The sequence below is a fragment of the Anguilla rostrata genome, chromosome 16, assembly GCF_018555375.3.
Source record: "Anguilla rostrata isolate EN2019 chromosome 16, ASM1855537v3, whole genome shotgun sequence".
In the NCBI taxonomy this organism is placed as follows: domain Eukaryota; kingdom Metazoa; phylum Chordata; class Actinopteri; order Anguilliformes; family Anguillidae; genus Anguilla; species Anguilla rostrata.
In genome coordinates, this window is record NC_057948.1 from 5482819 (window position 1) to 5503339 (window position 20521).

Below are 20521 nucleotides of genomic sequence, written 5' to 3' on the forward strand. Positions count from 1 at the left end.
CCCAGTCTAAAAACGAGACCTGCCATTTTCCCTTCAGAAAGTCATTTTTCAGTTATTATGAGTTTTGTTAACTAGAGCCCTGCCAAGCAAGTACTTTAACTACTGTAACATATAAAATTCTGGAAAAGAAATCAAAGGTTTTGTGCGAACATACAAACGTTTTCAACGTTTTGTCATAACACAGCATGAGAAAATATCTGGCCTCAGGCTTAAATTTTTGGAACCAGCATGGTAGCTGGTTATTACTTATATACTTTATATTTTAATGATTGCACCTGGAGAGAGTTCAGTGGTACAAGATGAGTGCTCACAATGATTTTTTTACCTTCCATATTGGGTAGAAGATCGCTGCATATGGCATCTGGGTTGAAGCAGGTTTTGTAGCAGGCGGGGTGGCAGGGACTGTAGTGCCATTGGCATTCATGCGGGGCGTTGAAGTAGTCACAGTAGACAGCTAAGAACCAGAGAAATCTCATTCACACTTACACAACTTGAACATTTATGTTTGTGTACAGCATGCTACTCCATTCTCATGATCTCTTGTTTTGATTAGCTTTTCCCTTATTGGGAGCTGAAAATATACAAATATGTGCATGTTTTATTTCACACTACTGAAAACTCTTGTTATGTTTTCCAGGTTTTTGAATCAGAATTGATCAAATATTCCAAGCTGGAGACCGCAGTACAGAATGCTGCCAGCCCAACTGGAGCGTACGGACATGGCGAAATCATCCACAGTAAAAAGGCAAAGTACAAAAGGCCCGTCTATACTCACGGCACAGGTCTGGAGTCCTCCAGGCGACGCAGACTCCAGCTTCGTTGCAGGCCTGCGCGTAAGCTGCCACAGCCGTGCAGAAGCACTCACAGTCTCCCCCGCTGTCACACGCGCACGAGTCGCTCACACAGTTTTCATAGTACGGGATGGGGTCTACCTGCACATAGGTAAGAAATATGAGTTCCGTTGAGGTCCCAATAGTCATTACTGTTTTCGCCATATTGAACAGCCGTATCGAGTGAATGTGAATCCAAAAATAGTAGTTATTACATTGAAAAACTGAATGTAATTGGTATTAAAACTAAATATTATGAAAGTAAAATGACTGAAAGTCTATGAGTCTCTCCCTGTCACTGTACGCAGAAGGATATTTCTCTCATTAAATAAATAACTTTAATAACGCATCAATGAAGCACACTGATGATGGGGAAAAACAATCTGTTTCGTTTTTTATTAGCAATGGATTTACAAGATTATGAAAATGCCGAAAAGCTATTGTGTGATAGGCTGTACTAAAAACTGGGCCAAGAAGCCAGATCTGAAGTTGTACATGCTCCCGTGCAAATGAACAAGACAATGAGGAGAAAAATGTGGATTCAGGCAAAGGAGGAAAACTGAATCAAGGCACATCTATATTTTCAGTAGCCTAAGTAAGGACTTTCATTGTGCAAGAGGTACTGTACTGTACTGTAACTACCTAGCCACATTAAATACCACATCAGATCCAAAAGAAACAGCTATTATTATGATAACTGCTTTTAACTAACGTTAGCATCTTGACTTCTAACAGCTAGTTTGCTCACCGTAACATTAGTTCAGTCCATAAAGTTGCAGTATGTAAGTTTGCTGTTGGACACCTTTATTAATATTTGGTAAAATTTTCTTCAGATCCCAACATATATCAATAAATTAAGCAGGTCTAAATCCAGTCTCCCTGACTGCCCCGGGCTCTGAAAGAGTTAGCTAATGCAAAATCTGGACCTAGAAACTACCTCGACATCTTATGTTTAAATGTTTCAAAACTATATTTTACACCAAGTATGACATACAGATCATGAAAGCCAAGACATGAAGACTACTTATGACTGGTGACAAACAGCAGTAGCTGTGGTCTCAGTAGTCTAATAGAACTCCGGTACTACCTTGACATCTTATGTTTATAAGTTTCAAAACTATATTTTACACTGAATATAACATCGAGACATACAGGTCATGAGAGCCAAGACATGTTTCAAGTAAAATCAGACGAAACCCATTAGCTTGTGGCCACAGAGCAGCTGAGGTGATTGTGTGACTGGTGACAGTAAGCTGGCTAAAGTTAGCTAGCTTCCAAATGAAGTGGAACTCCGGCACTGTCATCTTACGCTTAAAAGCCAAGACATTTAACTGCTAAAATAAGATGAAACCCTAAAACAGAAAAGAATTAACATTTTTTGACATAAACATCGATTTGTATGAAATTGAGATGGCAATAACAATTGATTATCATATGACAGAATGGGTCACATGTCCTCTCTCACCAGTACTCATATGTGAGGAGCCGCGCGTACGTGTGTTTGGAGGGAGGGGCTTTGGAGTGTGCGCTGGGGTGAGGGGAGGCGGGAGAGGGCTTGTGCTCTAAACTGTTCGCACTGGTCCTGCAACGGTCCACATACCTTGTCATGGCAGTTCTTAAAGGTGTTGCCTTTGATGATGCTGCACTGCAGCATTGCCCAGCCGTGTCGGTGGGGGTTTAGGCTGCACGGGTCCGTGTCTTCTGCGGCATCCGGGCAGGAGCTGGAGACTTTCCAGCTGTTGGCAAACTCCAAGGGGCTGCTCACTACCAGCTGCCCCTGGGTGGTGAAGTCATCTTTGGCATCGCCATCGAAGTCCCCACACAGACCACACACCTTTCCCTATAGAAGCATGCACAGACCCCATTATCCAACGGGTCGTTCAACAACAAAAAAACAAACAACGTGCAACAGCCCAATCAAAAAGGATCTCATTATAAATAGCCTCTTTGCACCATCTGTTACCAAACAGAATCCCATTATACAACAGATCTTACCAAAAAGAACCCCTTAACCCAACAGTTTCGGTGCGAACTTGCTTGATCTGCATGGCTTGACTGGGGAAATGCAGCTGAATGGGCACCAGCTGGTACTCACCATATGGTCTGGTTCCAGGATGATGCGAACGGTTGTTTTGCGATCCCAGACCACGGAGAACCCGATTTTGGATTCCACGACGATGTACAAGCCGACGGTCCTCACTTTGTATTCTATAAACATCAAGCCATTGCTGCTCACCTGCTCAACCTTCCCCTCAGACAGCTTCAGCTCAGTGCTCTGGCGAAGGGAAAATTCATTGAACAAAAGGGCAGACACAGCAAACCGGCTTGTGTATGTTGTATTAGATCACCAATCCTCCTTTTAATCAAGGGAACCGGTAGTGAACCAGAAACAGAAATCTGGGCAAATGTGGGGCAGGTTTATGCAAAACCGAGTCACATGAATGCACATGGTCGTGCATACATACGGTCATTTATAAAAATGCTGGACAGGTCTGGTTGCCTATAATTATTGGCTAGCATGTCTGGAAGAGGAACCATCTGAGGTGGGTTTGGTGGGGGAGGGGATTCACATTTGGCAGGTGCTTCAGGGACCAGCACGGCTGTATTTAAAAAAAAATGTTTCAGAGCAATGCTTTCTAAGGTCATGTCAGCATGGAATAGCGAGGGAAAGACATTCAAAATTTCAACTGTGGGCAGAGATGCATGCTACAGGATGTTCATGTTATGGATATTCATGTAGTAAACTGAGAGCTTACCCCGAGGAAAATCCTGACTGATTTTGAACAAGTTGTGCCAGTAGATCCGCACGGAATGTTCTCTGTGATCACCCGGAAATTTGCCATCCCTGTCTTATTTCCACATTTGTCCTTTAAAATACAAATGCAAACAGCATTTCACCTTTAAAGACGGCTTAGATGGCTTCAATACAATTTTATTTACTACTGATATCATTTGCTATGTGAAAATTTGCTTTACTGAAATCAAATGCCAACGGTTGAACTCTTGTCTATGAGATTGAACTGGATAACATAGACAGTGAATATACTGTATATACATATAAGAGGGTCCAAATATGAAATGTGTCAAACATACAAAGAAGAGACACCATTGCTAGCGTTACCTGCACAGCCACATAACCACATTGTCCACGAAAGCCAAACCTCCGCTCATCGAAGGTCAGGTGGTGGCCACTGCCATAGATGGTGCAGGAGCCGGGGCATATGTGATCCGTGCAATTCCACATCCCCCTGGTACATGTACTGGAAAAAACCAAACAGGAACCATACAATACATACAAATACCGGCAATATCGCCGTTTCTGGATTATGTTCCTACACCACCAGGAAGCTGACCTCTAACATGCCCAGTTTCTCGGTAACGTGAGAAGCGCACAGCAAAAGCAGTACCCATAAGTGACAGTTTAGTATGAAGTAAGACTGCATACGCCGTTGCTGCGTGGAACAGTAGCGTTGAATGAACCATTCGTAGAAGGTGGGTGAAGATACTTAAGAAACGTAGCCCAAATCAAGACAGGTTCGCTGGAGCTCGGTAGTCTCTGGGCACTTACCATGTGTTGCACCGGTCTGGGATCTGTCTTCCAGGGGCGTAGAAGTGGCCGTCGTGGAGGCACGGGCACTCGTGCTCCTTCACGCAGTTCCCCCTCCCGTCGTCCAGCAGCCCACTCGGACACTGGCACCCGGACTCGCATTCAGAGGAGAACTGCAGGGGCAAGAGGTGTCCCGTGTCTGTTAAAATATCTTCTTTTTTTTTGAAAGGGTGAAAGCATTTTGAAATGAAGGAGAGCGGACAGGTCTTCCGTCCTTTCATTTTTTTTCTCCATTCTGACAGGTGAAAAGCAGAGAAGGCTAAGAGAGATTAAAGTTCAGGAAGTGCCGTGGCAGGGAACCCCCCACCATGCAAGGGGCACTTGCAAGTGGCTCTACAGTCCGTCAAGTGGCTCTACTTGACGGACTGTGCCGCACATCTCACCAGATTATACCCTTTTAAAAGGTGACCAGACCTTGTGTCAATTCCTTATACGTTGTACACACACCCTCGTAAAACCTTACAACTTTCCCTTAATGCAGGGGTGTGAGACCGTCCCCGCTATGCTTGATTTTGTTCCAGGTTATCGAAATGAACAAAGCTTGTCCATTTCATCCTTAAACTGATTTTAACCGAATGCAGGTTTAGCACACCCGACATTTGCTTTGTTTTTCAACTCCTCATTTTCCGGTTTCTGTTTTGAACGCAGGATCTCTGACTGCAACTGAGCTTGTTATGGAAATCCCTGTTTTTGTGACATTTCATCCACAGCTCCTGGCAGGCATCTAAATGCCCATAGAAACTTAAACCCAAAACTTAAACCAGAACATCAGCACATCCTGACTTGAATGAATACGGGATAATGGATAAAGGATATGGAATGCAGAATAAGAGAAGGCACAAGAGATAATGGATATTCAATGGATATGGTATGTTGGACACAAAATATGGTGTTATGAACAATAGATTACTACGGAATATTAGATATGGGATAGGGAATATTGGATATGGGACATGAGATATTGTTTATGGGAAGTGGGATATTCAACGTGGGATACAGGATAAGGTAAGATAAGGTATATAAGATAAGGTATACTGGACATGGAAAATAGGAGATGAGACAATGATAATGGATAGCAGATAAGGATTTTTAGATGCTGGATAGTGGATAATTGATATGGCACTCACGCAGTCACCACCCAGGTTGCTGCAGGTGCGTGCACACTCTATCCCTTGTGCGTTCGCATCTGCTGAGGAGCAGCTGAAGAAGACCTTCGGAGACGGGCATCCTGTAACACAGGAATTACACTCATCTTAGGCCCACTGCGCCAGGACCTAGTGACACCCTCATCCACGGGATATTTTAGGAAGCTTAACTGGCTAACAGTGGGAAAAAAAGGGTCACATATTGAGATGATGGTCACCTATAAAATTTTTAAAAACAAAAGTATTTATTGAATTATTTTACACGGATCAGAGACACTCGCAGTTATGACAAAAGAGGCAGTTCAACAGATTTAATACTGTTTAGATTTAAGAACTCAATGAGCAAAAACACATTTCTGTACACTGCAGTGGTATAATGGAACAATCTTTCCACAGCACTAATGTCAGTTGCACCAGAAAGTAATTTTAAAATGACCTTGAAAAAATGACTACTAAGTAGGATGCAGCCTCTTTTTGTAATTTTTGAATGAAGAGTGCGTAAAACAGAATGCATCCTGCCGTTTGTTGCGTGTAATTGTTATATCGTCTGTATTTATCATTATCTGTTGTGTGTTTATTTTTTTATGTTTAGTGTTTAGGAGAATTACTATGGAAATAAGCCATTTTGGCTTTATTGTGTTATTTAACCTTGATGATTTTAAATGAATGTAATGACTGCGGTGCAGTATGCTGTGTATTTAAAAATTGTCTAAATAAATTTGCTCATTAGTTCACAGGACCCCAAACCCAGTACTTACTCTCCGACCGTGCTTTCCAAGACCGGCAATGAAGCCTCCCATTGGAGCACACACTAAAAACAAGAAGGACCTTCATGAACATTCATTCACAGCTGTATGCCAATCACATACTCCAGATTCTCTAGTCATTTGTAGCAATCACAGTGCACCAATTAGGGATGGGAAGTGTTTCAAATACATGTCTTCTTTTTGTATAATTTATGACTGTGCCACCTCCAAAGCAAGCTACACCTCTGCCATTTTGAATGTTGTTGTTGGGTGGCCTTTTTGTATTTTGTAACAACATGCATATTAGTGTATTAGTACCCACCAGTGCTCCTCCTTTATGGTGATGGATTTTCCAGGCTTGATGTGGTCACCGTTGTGATAGCAGGGGCATTTGGCCACGGGCACGCACACGCCCCTGTCGTCCTGGTACAGGCCTTCGGGGCAGGAGCAGCCGTCCACAGGCAGGAAGTCGGTGGAGCAGCTCGGTCGCTCGGACCCGAGGGATCGGCACGTCCGCTGGCACTGCTGCAGCTGGTAGGAGAACGTCTGGGAGGCGGGGCAGGTCTCCGTGTACTTGCCTGAGCGACACAAAAATCAACCGTTAGATGAAGCGCACCATTTTGGAGGCACAATGGTGCACTGGAGATGGGGAAAGGAAGTGAAGTGGGGAAATTAGCAGGTTTGTTGCCTGGGTGTCCATGTGAACCCATCTGGGGAGGCTGGCAAAGAGATTTAGTTGTGAAAGATGTGTTCAATTACCAACCATAGATGTGTTCACCCACCATAGATGCAGTCACTTATAATGTGCTCGCTTACTTACTATAGACATGTTCATTTGGCATAGATGTTCCCATTCACCATAGATATTTTCACTCACTATAGATGGGTTCACTCATTGGCTGCGTCTCAAACGGAAGACAGCATTTTCACTGTTTTCACAATTTTGCACACTTGTTCAGAGGCATGTCACAAACCAAAGTCATCAAAAATTGCATCCTTATAACATGCCTTATTTCAGTTAAATTTGAAGGCAGCATCCAATGTATCTTCCACCAGGTAGGATATCCCAGAGGTATTTGCAAATACCTCAGGCTTCTTACTGCCATTAAAATAATGGCGGCAGCAAAAAGCGAAGCAATTTATTTCACAAATAGCTGTTTTTGGTGTTGTTTGAGGATTGGAAATACTGTTTGCTTGTGCCTGAGTGAGAAAGGACGTGCCTATACGTCATCATCCTCCAATGTAAAACGTTCGTCAGTAGAGGATTTTCTAGAGTCTTACATCCTGTTAGAGAAAATGAAGAAGCTGTGCTGCTTCCTCATTTGCATTGGCAGAGACCGATAGACCCCTTCGTGGACTTGTCATCAACAACATGCCTTCCATTTGAGACACAACCATTGTTATGTTCTCAATCACTCACCATAGATGTGTTCACTCACTATAGATGTGCTCACCTACTCACCATAGATATGTTCACTCACTACAGATGTGTCAACTCACTCACCATAGATATGTTCATTCACCATAAATGTGCTCACTCACTCACTCACCATAGATATGTTCACTCACCATGGATGTGCTCACTCACTCGTCAGATATTTTCATGCAACACAGCTATTTCCGCCACCATAGACATGTTCACTCACCACAGATATTGGTCCTCCAGCCCTGAAGCTCCACACCCTTAGCCTGGCAAGCTCTCACATAGGAGGAGAACACAGCACACAGGCAGTCTTCACTCTTCTCACAGTTACAGCTGGAGTACTTGCACCTCTGCAGGAAAGACGGAAAGGGAATAATCAGAAGCAAGTTTTCCACCAACAATCAGACAATCAGTTGAATTTAAGGAAACATTATCTTACCCTGTAGTAGGCTTCAGGGTCCACCATAGTGTGGCACTTGGAAAACTCACTCTTTTGACTTTGCAGCATTGAGCACCAGTACTCAGCATAATTTTCTAAAGGAAGCAAGGAATTATTTTCACCTCAGTGTGCAACAATACTGTGAGCATATATCCCATACAGTTCTCTCTTTGAGAATGGCATAACAACAGCTAATATATATATATATATATATGTATATAGTCATTCCTTGTATATGTCTCTGAAGATTGTTGTTGTTGTGTTGTTACTCTTTTTTTACTCTCAAAGGACATTGAGAGCCTTTAAACCAGAGTCAAATTCCTTGCATGTGTAAACATACTTGGCAAATAAAAATGATTCTGATTCTGATCCCTTAGAGTTCCATCATATGGCTATTAACCATGACAATAGTACTGGCGGCATTTTGACTTGAATTAAATGCTTGACTTAAAGGGGCAGTTCACCCAGTGTTCAGTGTTCTTGATGAAGAAGGATCTTGCAGGGGGAGGCTCACCGTTCTCTATGCTGAGTGAGCAGGGGTCATCCAGTCGTTCCATCCTGTTCGGGCAGCTGGCCTGGGCCTTCCAGGAGTTGGCGAAAGATGCAGCGGTGCCCTCCACCAGCCCCTGAGGGGTCTTCAGGTCATCGTGCAGGACCATGTTGAAGTTTCCACACAGGCCTGTGATTTCACCAGGATGAAAAAACACTTGGACTCAATATGAGCTGGAGCACTGAGCTCAGAAAGGAATCCCTGAAAGCCACTGATGTACACTGAAACTACGCTGGTCACAGTCTTCCTAATTTCTGAATTTACCTTTAGGTGATTTCCATTTAAGCCTTCTCATTCTACTGACAGAACTCAACCTGAAAAATATATTGTAGTTCACTTCTGTTGATCCCTTTGATGAATTTAACCCCTTAGTGCCAAATCTGGCTAATCCTCGCCCATTTAGGGGGTACCCTATTTAAAGCTTTATGGGTGTGGTGTGAGCACCACAGAGACTAATTTGCTCTTTTTTAGTTTGCAATGAAATACTGGGAGACTGCATATATACAACAGGTTAAAGTATACATGTCCTGGATCAAAAACCCCTTCACCACAAGTGCGTCAAATCTAAGGGTGGATACGCAGAACTACTAATGATCTATGAATCAAAAAGTAAGCAGTGTACCCATTGTCTCCAAATCTATCCAAAATGTCTAAATTATGCATTGCAGTAAATCACAACATAATCATGTATTACACTACAAATCAACTGTTTGACTGAAGAAACTCACTGTTGCATATCTAGGGGTCCTGAAACATACAAAATCTCTCCAAAAATGAATAAAATGCTTTTTGTCCATCATAAAGAATATACATGTGCCCCTTATGAAGGTTTAAAGTGAAACATTGATATTAGATTTTTAAAAATAATGCAAACACATCATCACACTGTGATACAGTACCTAAATGTGTAATTATTAACTTGCATATGTTTTTTCTCGTCTGTTGTACTCTACAGTAAGTGATGTTTTCTTGTATGGGGATGGGACGACATTAAAACAATATTCAACCGTCCACCACGTTTTGGCAATGTTACAGTTGAGGTCATATCCAGTACATACACAAACACAAACTACAAGCAAACCAACGAACGCTTACTTTACAGTGTGAAATAACCTCATTCAAAATACCAACCTATTTAAAGACACTCAATTTCAAAAATAACGTATATAACCAAAATATTTTCAACAGTAACACCTGACATTTGGATATATTTGCTCCCCAGTTCTAACTTAGCCCACAAAACAGTATATCAGCTAGGTCTATCTGCAAACATATGCCTTAATTAACCATGCTCAGAATTTCAAATAATAGTCTTTTCCAAGAAATAACAAGTCATCGATAAAATTTCGCCAGGTGCAGTGTCTTTTACTGCTACCACATACTGAATGCGTAATGCAGCTATAATGAGAAAAAACTTTTGGTTACGATGAGCTATAAAACGCTATTCCAAAAGTAAAATTAGACGTATTATGCATCGTTAGAAAGCTTATTCTGTCACCTAGGATCGAGTAACTGTCAATCAAGCCAGATTGTACTACAGGCATATCAATTAAATTTGTATCACATAACAACAACCTAAGGAATAGCCTACCAACAAAAAATGGTTGTTTTCAACAGCAAGGAATTCTTCTTCACTCTTTCCTTGTCCTTACAGGTATCTAAAAATGTGCCTGATGAGCAAACGCGAATATGCACTGGAGTGGCGTACCGCATGTTTTTGTCAGGTACGTCTGGTCCAGGGTTATGTACAGTTGCATGATGGGAATGAGTTGAATGTGCAGCTGTAATCCAAAATCGGTCTGCAGTATGATGTGGAAGGACGAAGGTCTGAACACGTGTACATTTGCTGCAACCAAAAAAATTACATCATTTTCACACACAAGTCTATACATTTACATTGCAACACATTGCATGAATTAACAATTAACACTGATTACGCGTTGCATATAGTAACACTGCACTTCTCATTTGTTTCTTTGTTAGAAATATGAATACTTAATTCAGTGAAAAATACAATTATTAGACAATAGAGGAAAAGAGTAGTGAGAAAAACGTAAACACAATCAAATTTATGTAAAAGTTGATATCAGTACTGTCTAATGGAGAGTAGGCATGCCTTTTACCTGTGCTGTAGGGCAGGCTGATCTCAGCATTGTGACTCACTTTCCCGTCTGCTTTAATTACCAATGCCTAAAAACAGAATCAGTGTGTGTTCAGCACAGTGATACTAGTGGCAGTTTCACAGTGTATAGCACCAGGCGCAGCCATACAGCACTATACTCTTCTCCTGTCTAATGCTATGCTACCGCCTGGCTGTCAGTACCTTGGAGACCCTATCCTACTGCTCTGGCGAATGAGAGCATCATTGTAAGCGCTGGATAAAGCTATATAATGCGCCCATTACCATTACCATAACTAGCCATACGGCCCTATAATCCTCTCCTGTCTAATGGCTAACGCTAACTAGCCATACAGCCCTATAGTCCTCTCCTGTCTAATGGCTAATGCTAACTAGCCATACAGCCCTATAGTCCTCTCCTGTCTAATGGCTAATGCTAACTAGCCATACAGCCCTATAGTCCTCTCCTGTCTAATGGCTAATGCTAACTAGCCATACAGCCCTATAGTCCTCTCCTGTCTGATGGCTAATGCTAACTAGCCATACAGCCCTATAGTCTTTTCCTGTCCAATTACACATGCTAATCAGCTGTATAGTCCTGTGTCCTTCTGTCCAATGAAAAATATTTAGTAGCCAGACAACCTTGTGGCATCCTCCTGTCTAATGGCTGAAGCTATGGGCTCATTCCAATTGCTCATTTTTTCCATCCTTATCTCCACGGTCCTTGCCTGACCTGGAACTCAATCGAGGTTCGCCATCTTTAAGGACATTCCAACCCGTTAAATGCTCCTTGAAGGAGCTAGGAGCGAGGAGCTAAGAGGCTCCCGAAGGATGCTTGAGCTAGGAAACATGAGTGCATCCTTTGCGGAAGTCATTTTTTTCAGAAAACGTATAAATGATTAATAATGCAGCAACCTCAGTCATGAGGCGTTAAGCTGAGGTGGAAACTAACGGTCACTGCTAGCACTAATACCGAATGATTCTGCCAACATTATCAATTTAATATATTTGCATGGTTGAATAAAGGTTGAATTGAATCTTAATTCAGCCCTTATCACTGTGAAATATTGTATAATACATGAACAATAAGAATAAGAATAGAAAAGAAGAATAATTCAGTGTTCAGTTATTATTAACATCATAATAAGCCTTCTGTGATCCGGTTAATCTTTTGAAAATGCCGTGACCATATCTACGGTATTGATCCCAAACATTTTGTGGATGAGTAATCAAACTGTTATTTATTGCGTTTATTTAAGGGAGGGCACTCACATTGTTTTTGTCATTGTTTAGCAGCAGCACCACTGATTTCAGACAAGTGTCCAGGTCCTGAGAACCGCATGGGACCAGCTGGCCCAGGACAGTGAACTTTGACCCCACATTGTCCTAAGAAAGCGATAAAATAAACAGGAAATATTTTACATTAATTATTATTAATATAGATGTATACACGTTTCCTTTGTGGGCAAAATGGCAAGTTATTATCCTTAACAACCTTAAAGTCAGTAAATGAACATAAATATCTTTGACTGACATAATTGCAACTGATCAGGTCACATGCTTTTTGATGATAGACTAAACTACAGTTACAAAGATGGTAGAAATGCAAAATACACATGAGCTATGTGATACAACAACAATTTATCTGGGTGGATTTTGAGTATTTTATATGCTACACAATTTGCTTTGTATTATATTTTTTCATCCTCCACCAATATCACAAATATCTAAAAGATGGCTGCTGAAGGCAGGGTTTGAATGTGGTGCGCCAGTGATGGGGTAACCTTGGTTAGGATGTAGTAGCAGTCTCCATGGAAGGTGTAGGCTTTCCCATCATAGGTTGTGACATGTGACCCCCCCTCTATAGCACACTGTCCGGGGCAGGGCAGGCTCTTACAGGACCACCTTCCCTGGTTACAAACACTGAAAGACAACACATGACCATCTGGGTGTGCGCACACTCACTTTCACTGGTTTGAAACATGGAAACCCTCCTTATATGACGAATACAGCAAGCCCAAGGCACTCTTCTTAGAATAATAAGCCTTTAATGAAGGGCTAGTTCATATAGAAACATTTTTAAAAAACTATATCAACATGTTTTGGCCTCACGCGGCCTTGGTCAGGGCGTAACAATTAAAGCAATTCAGGCAAACATTCAAATGACTAACAGCTGATCAGAATATCAGTTGGTACAGAAAACACTATAGACCTGTCACCACCAGAGGTCACTGTAATAGGCTACCAAATCCACTGAAAAAAAGTAACAATGCACAAATATAAACAATAACAGTACAAAAATAATCATAAATCTATATCTATAGGAACTGAAAAAATACTAATAATAAATATATACATCTATAGAAACGAAAACATGACTATATAGAGTCATTAAGTCCTGGAAAAGTAGTGGCCTGGAGCTTGTGAATCCAGCGGCTCTCTTTTTGACCGAGTACTCTCTGGGACAACATCAATACCTATGGCAGTAAATGAAACGGAAACGTCTTGGTGGGCATCTTTAAAATGTTTAGCCATTGCATAATCAAAATTGCCAGTTTTGATAGCATGTTTATGTTCGGCTAAGTGGTCCTGTAAACAACGTTTCGTGCGTCCTACATCACAATTAGAACATGAGAGTGTATAGACAACGTGTGTAGTCTTATGGTCAATAAAATGATCAGTAGTATGCGTCTGTTGTGTTACTGGGCGTGTGCACCCTTTTGATCTGACTACTACTACTACAATGTCCACATCTATTGGTGCCAATAGGCGCCTTAGGCAACCAGGACACTTGTTCATCTGCGGGTAAATGGCTATGTACCTGCCTCTCTCCAAGGGCAGGAGCCGTTCCAAAAGAGAAAACAGGTGGGTCAGGGAAAATGTTGCGCAAGGTCTCATCACATTGGATGAGATCCCAATTCCTTTTGATGACATTACATACAGTATGCGCCTTTGTACTGTAACGGGTGGAAAAACAAACTCGGCCCCTTTTAGTCTTTTGGGGCTTCCTAGTCAAGAGGGAATCGCATTCAAGAGCATTGGCTCTCGATTGTGCTGTTTGTAAAATCTTAGGCAAGTAGCCACGTTCCCCAAAGCGACTATACATCTCTCCGCTTTTCTCTTTAAAATCAGCATCACTATCGCAAATTCTGGGCGGCCTTTGAAATTGACCATAAGGGACGTTATTGTTCAAAGTAGAGGGATGAAAACTCTTAGCATGGCCTTGTCTTGTCTGTGCATGCTCATTGCCCTGGAGTATGAAAATATATGTTCTGTATGGGCAATGTTTTCATCAGTTGTTGTTGTTATTATTATTATTATTATTATTATTATTATTATTATTATTATTATTATTATGCATTGTGCACACTATATGACTATAATAATAATAGTGCATAGTATACACCTATAATGCAATTCATTTTTATTTTTGTGAACATAAGATACTTAATGGAGAGCCCCAGGAAAAGGAGAAAATGTCTGCTGCTATATAACATTACCATTCCTCGCAGTCCTGCAGCAGCACTTCCCCAGAGTTGTACGCTTTGTCATGCACACACTGGCACTGCTCCTGCCTGATGCAGCCTCTCTCAGAGATATCATCAAACACTGTGCCTGTAACACAGGGAACAAGATATCATCACACACTGTGCCTGTAATACAGGGAGCAAGATATCATCACACACTGTGCCTGTAACACAGGGAACAAGATATCATCACACACTGTGCCTGCTACACAGGGAACAAGATATTGTCAAACAGTGTCCCTGCAACTCAGGGAACAAGATCATCAAACAATTAGTATTATAATTATTTCAATACCACATATACTTAGCACAGTGCATACAATATTGACATCGGATTAATAAATGTTAACATTTATGGGATCAGAATGTTACATTATGTGTAGTGTGAGAGTTGATTCTACTCAAAGAGGTGTGGACAGTGGCAGACTGAGAGAGAGAGAGAGATTGTGTGTCAGAGACAGAGTGAGAGAGTGAAAAAGAGAGGGCAAACACCCTCAGGGACTCACCTTCAGGGCAAACACAGCCGTCCACGTGGTGCTCCTCGCACAGCTGGCTGGTGTCTCTGTTGGTGCAGGTGTTCATGCACGCCGAGCCACTCTCCGCATACACCATGTTCAAGGGGCATTGCTTCACTGTAGAGAAACACATCAGCGCATTTGAGTTGCTTTGCATGATGAATATAATAAATTTCACAGGCCATTGCTGTAGTAATAGGCACGGTCTTGTGTGCCCTAGAAGGGTTGCCGTAGTTCTATGCGCATGTCATGTGTGAGCGGTGGAATAAAGTATAGAGTTGCAAGCATGAAAGTCTCCGGCTGAGTAGCTTAAAAATCATACTTCTACAATTGCCAGCAGCAGTTGGTCCCACCTTCAAGTGGGACTTAAGATGCTCCGTGTCACACGTTACTGGCTAAACCTTCACAATATTTACCTCAGGTCCTTAAATCTAACAGAGCAAAGTGGGAGATGCCACTAGCCTCTTCTGGCGCTATGACTTTATCCCACAAAAAAAAAAAACATTTAAAAACAACGTAAAATCGCATAGCTCTGTAAGTAACATGGTCAGTTAGAACCTACCACAGAAGGAGATCATGACAAGAGACCTACCACAGAAGAAGATCACAACAGGAGACCTTCCACAGAAGAAAGTCACGGCAGGAGACCTACCACAGGAGAAGATCGTGGCAGGTGACCTACCACAGAAGAAGATCATGGCAGGAGACCTACCACAGAAGTCTTGGGTCCTCCAGTTGGGCGGCGTGCCTCCGGCGTGCGAGCACTGTCGGGAGTATTCGGCGAGGGTGCTGCAGATGCAGAAGTCGTCCGGGACGTCCCCACAGCTGCACATGTCCTGCACACAGGCCTGGATGTAGGGCCCAGGGCTGAGAGCCCGGGCACATGACTTCCAGTCCTCAGATTGCAGAAGCTTGGTACAGCCATCACGCTTTTGGGAGGAAGGGGAAAGTAATGCATATTTTATCACACATACTGCATCAGTGTGAAGTAATTACCATTACCCTTTGAGGTACCAGTCATAGTCCTGCAGATTATTGACCACATCAAAGTGAATGTTAGCATTTTTTTTTTCCAATATTCAGAACAAATTCATCTGTTTTAGTGACATGTTTCATTGAATGTTCTTGGGGATCTGCTAAAGTGTTTTCAGATTTAACTCTCATCTAACCGAGAGCACTTTTTCTCCAGGACACCAGGGGGCACTACTCACAAACTTGGAACATTTGTCGAGACCAGAATCCTCAAACTCATCTTCCTCAGGGGGATCCTCACAGAGCTCAGTGGGAAGGTGGACCTTCTGACGATTCCCAAACTCAATGGGGCTTATCTCACGACCTGCAAATGACACAATAAGTCATTTTCATCAACTATTCTTACACTTCTATCTCTACATTGTGCTTTTATCTCTAACATAGAGCATACATAGGAGCTGGAGAGGCTATGAGGGGCCAAGTGGTGAAGCCTAGGAGGTAATGGGAAATAGCCTCTACAGCGCATGTTTGAGGGCAAAAAAGCTTGCTGCCCATTGAATTCAATGTAGAAAACCAAGGTGACTTCACTACCAAGAAAATCTCATAGTTCAATTTTTTTATCATAAATTATCATTGTGTGTAGTGAAGCAATGTTTGTTTTGGTCCAGAAGTCTTGGGAAAATATTTTTTTAAATGTACATACTTTATCTGCTTTTTTTCATACTGTATCAGCACACCTAGTCTAATATTCCCCATTCATGTTATTTGGAGCTCCAGTGTTTTTCGCTCAGTACAAGCTTACTTCCTGGACTTCACAAGCTTAGGTTAGCTGAAGGCGTGCCACGCCTGTCTAGTTAAATATGCACGTCTATGATCTCTACAGACGGTCTACTATGCTTTCTCTTGGTGAGTGCTGCCACCCCAAGGCAGAGGGCTGGCAGTGTTGCACACAGGTTGGAGAACTGGCCCTGTAATCCAACGGTTGCAGGTTTGACTTTCAGGTGGGGCACTATCTTGGTAAACATTAGTAAGGCACTTATCCTGAATCGCTTCAGTATGTATATAGCCAGGATAAATAGGATAATATGTAAAAAGGCAAGTTGTGTAAGTTGATCCGGATATGAGTGTTGGCCAAAGTGGTTGTTTATACACTTTGATGACACATCATCCTTGAGGAGACATGAAGTATAATTATTTTGCACATCTTAAATAATGTATCACCTACACATAACAACCAAATTTGCATGGCTAGTATGAAATGGATTCCAGAAAACTTTGAGATGCAAGAAAATAAACATTATATGCAATATAAATGCGTGAAATGAGTGAAATTTGATGCTTTAATTGATACTTATTTCCAAGTTTTTTCAGGAGTCCCTTCAATCAATCTGAAACAACTATATCTAAATTAGTACAGGAATACTTAATTGGCCCAGATTGGTGTGTTCTTAAAAAGTGTGACGACCCAGTGACCTGATGAAGTGTTCCTCTCCCAGGGACTGTACTCACCCTCTTCCAGGAATTCGAAGTTGAGGGGGATACCATTGAAGTCTCCACAGAGACCACAGGTGCGGTTTTGATATTTGGAGTCTAGTTCCAGCTGGCACAAAGAAAGAAGGAGGGCATGTCTGATTATCAAAAAAAAATAATTTCACTTCATTGAAAACATTACTGCTGAAATAACAGCATAATAAGATGACTATATATGACTTTACATACCATTAAAGTAATGCATAAAAAGGTTTATGTAATGTATGAATAGGGCTGTAATTTCGATATGGCTGACAGTTTGTGCTTTAACCTCATATTCATTGTTTAATTTCAAATCCAGTGTGCTGCTATATGGAGCCAAAACAACGAAAATTGTGTCACTGTCCCAGTACTTTTGTATTTAACTGTAGACGGGATTCAGGTGGTGCACCATGCTGATTTGCATATTTTTGTTTTAATTATTTGTCTTGGATTTCTTTAATGTGTAACAGTGTTGAGAGGCTGCACGTCTTGCCGTTGTGTGCGCTATTTAAAATAAATATGCATTTAGTTCAGGTTTAGTCATCCCCAGGCAGTTGATTATGACGGGGAACTGTCCACAACTATGCATGGGGAGCTGCATATACGCCAAAGGTGGTCCACCCTTAGACTAGCTCACAGTGTAAAAATAAAGGTTTGCACACCTGACACAGGCACTGGAGATGCACAAAAACCAGTAAGAAAACTATACACTTCACAAGCATAGCAAGAGACACAGACAAGATCACAGTGAAACATTTCATATAGCTCAGAAGGAGGAAAGGTCTTCAGCTTTCATTCAAAGAGCTTATCGATAAATGAGTGGGCACATTAAACAATTAAAAGTTGGCCACAAACAGACGTAAATCACCTAGAAGGGGCTTTAACCACAATGGACTAGGGGACCGACTGATTTAGAACTGGGGTTGAATGAAGATCAGAGCACTGAGGACAGACCACAGCTGACCCTGAGCAATCCAATTATGCTCTGTAAAGACACTGGCTGTCCAATAGGGGTCTGTAAAGAAAGAGACTATCTAATAGGGTTCTATAAAGAAAGGGGCTATCCAACAGGGTTCTGTAAAGGGATAGGCTATCCAATAGGGATCTATAAAGAAACAAGCTGTCCAATAGGGCTCTGTAAAGGTTCTTACAGTGACAGCATCCTCTCCATTCCACATGACACTGAGGCCCAGTTTAGAGTAGAGTTTGGTGTAGATTGTGTTCGTGTCCAGCAGGACTCCTGCACCATAGTACGGTGTGGTGATTCTGAAAGCAATGCAACACAGTAAATCAGCTGATCAATTTCCCATTAATATTATGAATTATATTAATATTAATTCATATCAATGTTCAGTACATCCAGGAAGCACACAAATGCAATGTAAAAAGGAGGAAAACTGCCAAGAAATATGCTATGAAATATGTTGCGAGGTCAAATATGTGACCTGATAATCCAGGACATTAATCTGTGAAAGTGTACGGAAGTTTACAGAATTAATTTAAAAGAATACATTCTTCTTTCCCAATCACATTATTACTGACCGACTCTGTAGATATATCCTGACCAGGGCAGTAACCAGACCAAACATGTTTTACTGAGGCCAAAAAACTACTATCAAAAGTTTACGCTTACTTACAGTTTTAAAAGAAGGGGTTATATTACGTTTAATGTTAAAATAAGTTTTTTGTTTCAGAAATACACACACAGACAAAAAAATACTTTCAATAATTCAGTACAGATATTTCTTGGAAGTGTATTTTTACAGATAGAGACTTGGCCATTTTCCAGGGTAAAAATGTTTAGGTTTTTTTGTGGCACTTAGATTTAGAACCATATCTGTTCATCAATCTGTTCAGCAACCCTGCACCCCTACAGTGTTTCCTGTATATAGCGCAACTCACTTTTCTCCATTCATGGTGACCAGGTTCCTGGTGAGCACGATGATCCGGTCTTTAATGGTGACCACTATTCGGCTGACAGTGGGGTGACCATTGACCTCTGCTCTCTTCATGTGCACGGAGAAGTCCAGGTAGGCCTCGTGACAGTCAGACACCAGGTTGTATTCGCACATGCCGGGGAACTGGTAGATGTCCCCGTCGAAGGTCTTGAAGTGGTCCTTGCCCCAAACGCTGCAGATGCTGTTGATGTGCTTGCGGGGATGAGCTGGGGAAGCACAGATCGATTTTGTAAGTATATAGGGAGTCTCTGTTTAGCCCAGGCAATCTCGAGCCCCATTCTTGGAGGGCTACAGTATCTGCGGGTTTTTGGTGTGTTTCAGCACTTGAGTGGTTTCTGATTGGTTAATATAAAGAGTGCACACACCATATTCCCAAAGAATAAAATGGCCACAGATTGAAAAGAATCCACAAAACCATTATTATCCATAATGCTATGTAATCCCCTATGAAGGATAATGGAACAAATTAAGTTTTTTCAACAAGAATTTTGCAGGATACCAAACAATCTAACTCAATCTAATTAAGAAAAAAATTTATTCAATCAGCTTGTTTTTGTTATGCCCCATTCCTCCATATCTCCTCTGTAGATTTAAATGTAATGTAAGATATGACACAAGATACAAGATATGATGCTCTTAAGGTAACTTAAGCTCGCACCCCATTCATAAATTGATGTTAATGGAAAACATATTCAACTATAACTCTGCGTGAGGCAGACAGTCATATTACAGAGGTTCTGCATTTTACATCCATGCCACTAATCTCTGGGAAAGTTCCACCGACCCAATCAAACGATCAAAGAAATGTCAGGGAATAACAAAGACGGTCTACATTCTAAATCAAACCTACATTCTGGGTAAAATGCGCAATGGTCCAACAGCTTAAAATCTTCCCTTGTCATTTGTCCTACCCGTGTGAGAAATTTGGTGCTTCGGTTATGAAATGTAGTTCCTAATCTGCTCCACTAGCATGAAGAGCCAAATGCGCAGTTTCAGCCAAAGATGATGGGTCAGGCTTAACGCCCCGCGGGTGTGTTCATCTTACCTTTCATTGGTTCCACCGGGGAGGCCCAGGTAAAGAGGAGCACCAGGGCCCAGGTCCACAGCGCTGCCGTTGCCATGATGGGCTGATGAGGGCTTCGCTCTACAGGGCAGAGAATGTCTGGGCTGTGGCTGCA

The 20521-nt window shown here is 41.8% G+C and overlaps 1 protein-coding gene across 1 annotated transcript in view; it reads right to left on the bottom strand.

Annotated features, from left to right (window-relative positions):
- The window catches only part of LOC135241771 (mucin-2-like), a 42159-nt gene extending 21638 nt beyond the window's left edge, over positions 1 to 20521 (bottom strand). The window contains exons 1-25 of the mRNA XM_064312440.1: positions 20389 to 20521; positions 19288 to 19549; positions 18537 to 18651; positions 17383 to 17473; positions 16113 to 16237; positions 15614 to 15830; positions 14893 to 15018; positions 14360 to 14474; positions 12644 to 12782; positions 12132 to 12245; positions 10864 to 10930; positions 10449 to 10586; positions 8705 to 8869; positions 8191 to 8285; positions 7975 to 8101; positions 6651 to 6906; positions 6341 to 6393; positions 5565 to 5665; positions 4399 to 4550; positions 3952 to 4090; positions 3587 to 3697; positions 2926 to 3105; positions 2431 to 2670; positions 776 to 932; positions 326 to 454 (exon numbers count right to left, since the gene is read on the bottom strand). Of these exons, the coding sequence (XP_064168510.1) occupies positions 326 to 454; positions 776 to 932; positions 2431 to 2670; positions 2926 to 3105; positions 3587 to 3697; positions 3952 to 4090; positions 4399 to 4550; positions 5565 to 5665; positions 6341 to 6393; positions 6651 to 6906; positions 7975 to 8101; positions 8191 to 8285; positions 8705 to 8869; positions 10449 to 10586; positions 10864 to 10930; positions 12132 to 12245; positions 12644 to 12782; positions 14360 to 14474; positions 14893 to 15018; positions 15614 to 15830; positions 16113 to 16237; positions 17383 to 17473; positions 18537 to 18651; positions 19288 to 19549; positions 20389 to 20464 (3490 nt within the window). The 5' untranslated portion in view covers positions 20465 to 20521. The remainder of the gene's footprint in view (positions 1 to 325; positions 455 to 775; positions 933 to 2430; positions 2671 to 2925; positions 3106 to 3586; positions 3698 to 3951; positions 4091 to 4398; positions 4551 to 5564; positions 5666 to 6340; positions 6394 to 6650; positions 6907 to 7974; positions 8102 to 8190; positions 8286 to 8704; positions 8870 to 10448; positions 10587 to 10863; positions 10931 to 12131; positions 12246 to 12643; positions 12783 to 14359; positions 14475 to 14892; positions 15019 to 15613; positions 15831 to 16112; positions 16238 to 17382; positions 17474 to 18536; positions 18652 to 19287; positions 19550 to 20388) is intronic.